This window comes from Austrofundulus limnaeus, unplaced genomic scaffold (assembly GCF_001266775.1).
Source record: "Austrofundulus limnaeus strain Quisiro unplaced genomic scaffold, Austrofundulus_limnaeus-1.0 Scaffold541, whole genome shotgun sequence".
Taxonomy (NCBI): domain Eukaryota; kingdom Metazoa; phylum Chordata; class Actinopteri; order Cyprinodontiformes; family Rivulidae; genus Austrofundulus; species Austrofundulus limnaeus.
This window is the reverse complement of record NW_013952943.1, coordinates 133,695-137,171: the sequence shown is the minus strand read 5'-3', so window position 1 is coordinate 137,171 and position 3,477 is coordinate 133,695. Positions and strand designations below refer to the sequence as shown.

Genomic DNA, 3,477 nt, shown 5'->3' with positions numbered 1-3,477 from the left:
AAAACTTTTAGTTTAAAAAACTTTTAGTTTAAAAAATAATAAAAACTGAACAACCTACAGTATTTTTACAGTCTTTATTTCACAGTTAAAATATATGTTTATTAAATAAAGTCTAATGTTAAAACTAATCAGGGATCCCGTTAAAGTATGTCATGAAGAACTGGCTTAAACCTAAAAGTATTATTTCCATTACAGTAAAATTGTGAGCATGTTGAACAAAATATATAACMGATTTGAAAAACTGGTTCAAATCTGCCTCTTTTCATTTTAAAAGTSTAGTCTGGAAAATTAAAATGTGGCCACATGGCTCGCTGATCATTCGACTGTAAAACACTCAGAATTCAGTTAAATTGACCTGTTCTCACCATTTTGTGTCATCAATTAGTCCCTCACATAGTCCAGTGAAATACTACCATTGTTATTCAACATATTATTCTAATCAGACAGTAAAAGTCACTTCCCAAAGCAYATTTTGAATATTATAAAATGTACGCTCAACTAAAACTACTCAAGCAGACAACACACTCTCTATTACAGATGTGTAACAGTGCGACAAACCAGGAGGAGAGGTCAAACAAGGGCACAGATGTGTGAGGCTAACAGAATAAAATTAAAACATCTGATGATCTTGCTGAAAAATATCACACTGAAGTAATGCAATGTACATCAGGATAAGAGCACAACAAAACACTTATTAAAAAAGTTTTATTACAGATGTATTAATCAGTCTTTTAAGAAACTATTCTTTCTCAGCGTCTTCTTATTTAGCCCTGGGTGTGGCATTGAACTCTAATATAACTTCTGTAGTGGTTAATGCTCACAAAACCCTCCTGAATGACTGTTTAAAACATAAGAGAGTGAACAAGGTGCCATACCCCATAGCGCTGCTGAATCCCTTCCAGTACTCTGACAACATGAGGCGTGCACTCCTGTTCTCCTTCAATCAGTGTACTCTCCGGACCGCCGTAGCGGTTCACATCCACCTCAGGAACAAACGCCCAGCGATACCTGCACGACGAACAGATAAGTTGTTTTTGAAAATAAAACCCATACAAAATGACCAATTATTACAACATGAAGGCATGTTCTTAAATGCCCTACATCTGAAAAAGTGGCATCTTCTCAGGAGGAAAAGCCAAGGAGGTGTCCAGAAACTTGCAGGCTGACAGGTACATGTCCAATTCAGCCTGTGAGAAGTTCACTGGTCCATTTCTGTCAAGGGCTCCACGGACAACCTTAGCCAGCCTTCATGGTACATAAGAAAAAATATAAGGGGTTTAAAGTGAGGGCTTTTATCAAAGAATTAATGGAAATCATATTCAATCCATGAGAGAGAGAGCTCACTTTGAGACATCTTTTTCTGCCTGCAGAGATTTCTCTAAACGTGCAAAAGTGCGTATCTGAGAAACAAAACAAAACAAAACAAAAAAAAAACTATTATAATAAATTTAAACACCATATATTAAATCTGGTTCTTGAAAAGTCACATCTTACGAGTTCTGTGACCATTATAGGCCAGAGGGATGTTAGGTGCTGGGGCGAGATCCGCAGCAGGAGAACACGAAACATCAGGAACATCTGGGCGAAAACAGCAGGGCTCGAGTTCGAACGCAAAGCCTCTGTGAGACGCTCTGAAAGGAAGAGGATCACTTTAAGCATGGCTAGAAAAATCCACCCAAACATCCAGGAACAGTAGCTCACCTTGAATAAGAGGAAGATAGAGRTGATACTGGTCGAGTTCGCCGCTGAACATTGAAAACGCCTGGCGCTTCAGCAGCATGGGCTTCTGGTCAGCACTAGAGAAGAGTTTTAAGGAGCTGCTCTGCATGCCTGTCGAGGTAATAACGTTATGAGCAAACAATGAATGAAGCATGTCCAATCTAAGAGAAAAACAACTTTTCTTTTCTGGACCAAATACTTTTAACAAATAATTATAGAYTTCTGCCTTTCTGCTTTGCTTTGACACAGTTCTTATTTTATAAAAGGTAAAAAAAYAACAATAAACTGTTCTTTATCTGTGTAAGGGTCACCCCGAGGGGGAATGGACATTTCCACCTGTCTTTGACCTGGTCTCAATAGACCTTTCTCAAAAGAGACATTTTATTTTCTTTAATAAACATAATAATACCAGTAATGTTCTTTATATTGTTGGTTTATACTTTCTTTTAACTACACGTTATTATCATTTTATAAATCAAAGTTACATAATGAAAAGAATGACAATCTATTTTTGCATTATAATTAAGAAAAAACACAAAAGAGCATTGTTTCAATGTTTCTTTATTTGTTTTACACAAATCTTTGTTTAATCAACTGTTATTTTACAGTAAAGTGATTGTGTTTTCTTTTATTTTTCAATTTAACTAACTTGATCATTGTGATTATGAGTTCACTGTGTTTTATTATGAAATATACGTATATATACAACGATATTTGTACTTGAATCATAGACAAATATTTTAATATTTATTTCAGTTTAAACAATTCTCTTATATTTCATTGAACTTAGTTCATTTTCATTCAGTGTAACCCTGTCAAGGTTTCAAACTGTTGCTATGCAGGTGCAGATGTTATTCAGCTATGGCACATACCCTAGACTAAACTTTTCATTCTGCCTGTAACTAACCCAAAGTCAAGGTCACGTTCCTAGCTCTTTCTCTTTAGAAATTAACCCTGGAACGAAGCTCTCGACAGAGAGAGAAAATAAAAGAGACGAGAAAGACACCATTTTTCGTCTCTGAGCTGTTTTTCCTTCGCAGGAAAATCAGCATTTGGCACAGATTTGACTCTTTTGCCAATGAGCAAGTCTTTGCCTATCGGCTCACGACACCCTCAGTCGTGACCCAACAACCAGCTTTGAAGCTCCATTAAGTTTTAAAACTTCCGATGCGAAGTATTTTATTTTGAAAGAAAAACCTGAAACGGATCTTGGCTCCTCCGTTGGACAGAAGCAGATTTCCGGGGATGCTGTGAAGCAAAACTTTGGAAGTGTCTACTGGCAGTAAGAGACCGGACCTGGCCTTCTCACAGTCTGGGTGAATTCTTCCTACACGCTTAACCTGATGGTCGAGACACCAACAGGTAAAAGCTGAATGTTTTGACAAGCGTACCCGAGTTGGGCTGACGCGTCGTCAAGAGATCCAAAGTGTTCGTTCTGGTTTTTCACGCATTGTTCAGCTAAACATTAGGACTAATATTCTTCATTCTTTCTTTTTCTTAAACTTAAACTAGGGCTGGGCGATATGATCAAAATTTTATAACATGGTATTTTCAACATTTTCACCTGTTTCACGGTATTTGATGGTATTTTTCTTTTCATCACAGCTCAGCTGATAATAAAATGTACAAACCCTGCTCATACATGTCAACTTCTATGGATTGTCCGTAAGTTATAAGGATTTTACGTCATTTTGCAGGTATACGGGCGTATATATGGAGGACCAAACCTATCATTATTGGAAATAAATGTATAAATAT

At 36.8% G+C, this 3,477-nt stretch overlaps 1 protein-coding gene across 2 annotated transcripts in view; it reads right to left on the bottom strand.

Annotated features, from left to right (window-relative positions):
* The window catches only part of dop1b (DOP1 leucine zipper like protein B), a 30,737-nt gene that overhangs the window by 1,900 nt on the left and 25,360 nt on the right, over positions 1 to 3,477 (bottom strand). For both annotated transcript variants that reach the window (XM_014026299.1, XM_014026300.1), the window contains exons 33-37: positions 1,702 to 1,830; positions 1,495 to 1,631; positions 1,345 to 1,400; positions 1,102 to 1,245; positions 876 to 1,008 (exon numbers count right to left, since the gene is read on the bottom strand). In XM_014026299.1, coding sequence (XP_013881753.1) covers positions 876 to 1,008; positions 1,102 to 1,245; positions 1,345 to 1,400; positions 1,495 to 1,631; positions 1,702 to 1,830 — 599 coding nt within the window. The remainder of the gene's footprint in view (positions 1 to 875; positions 1,009 to 1,101; positions 1,246 to 1,344; positions 1,401 to 1,494; positions 1,632 to 1,701; positions 1,831 to 3,477) is intronic.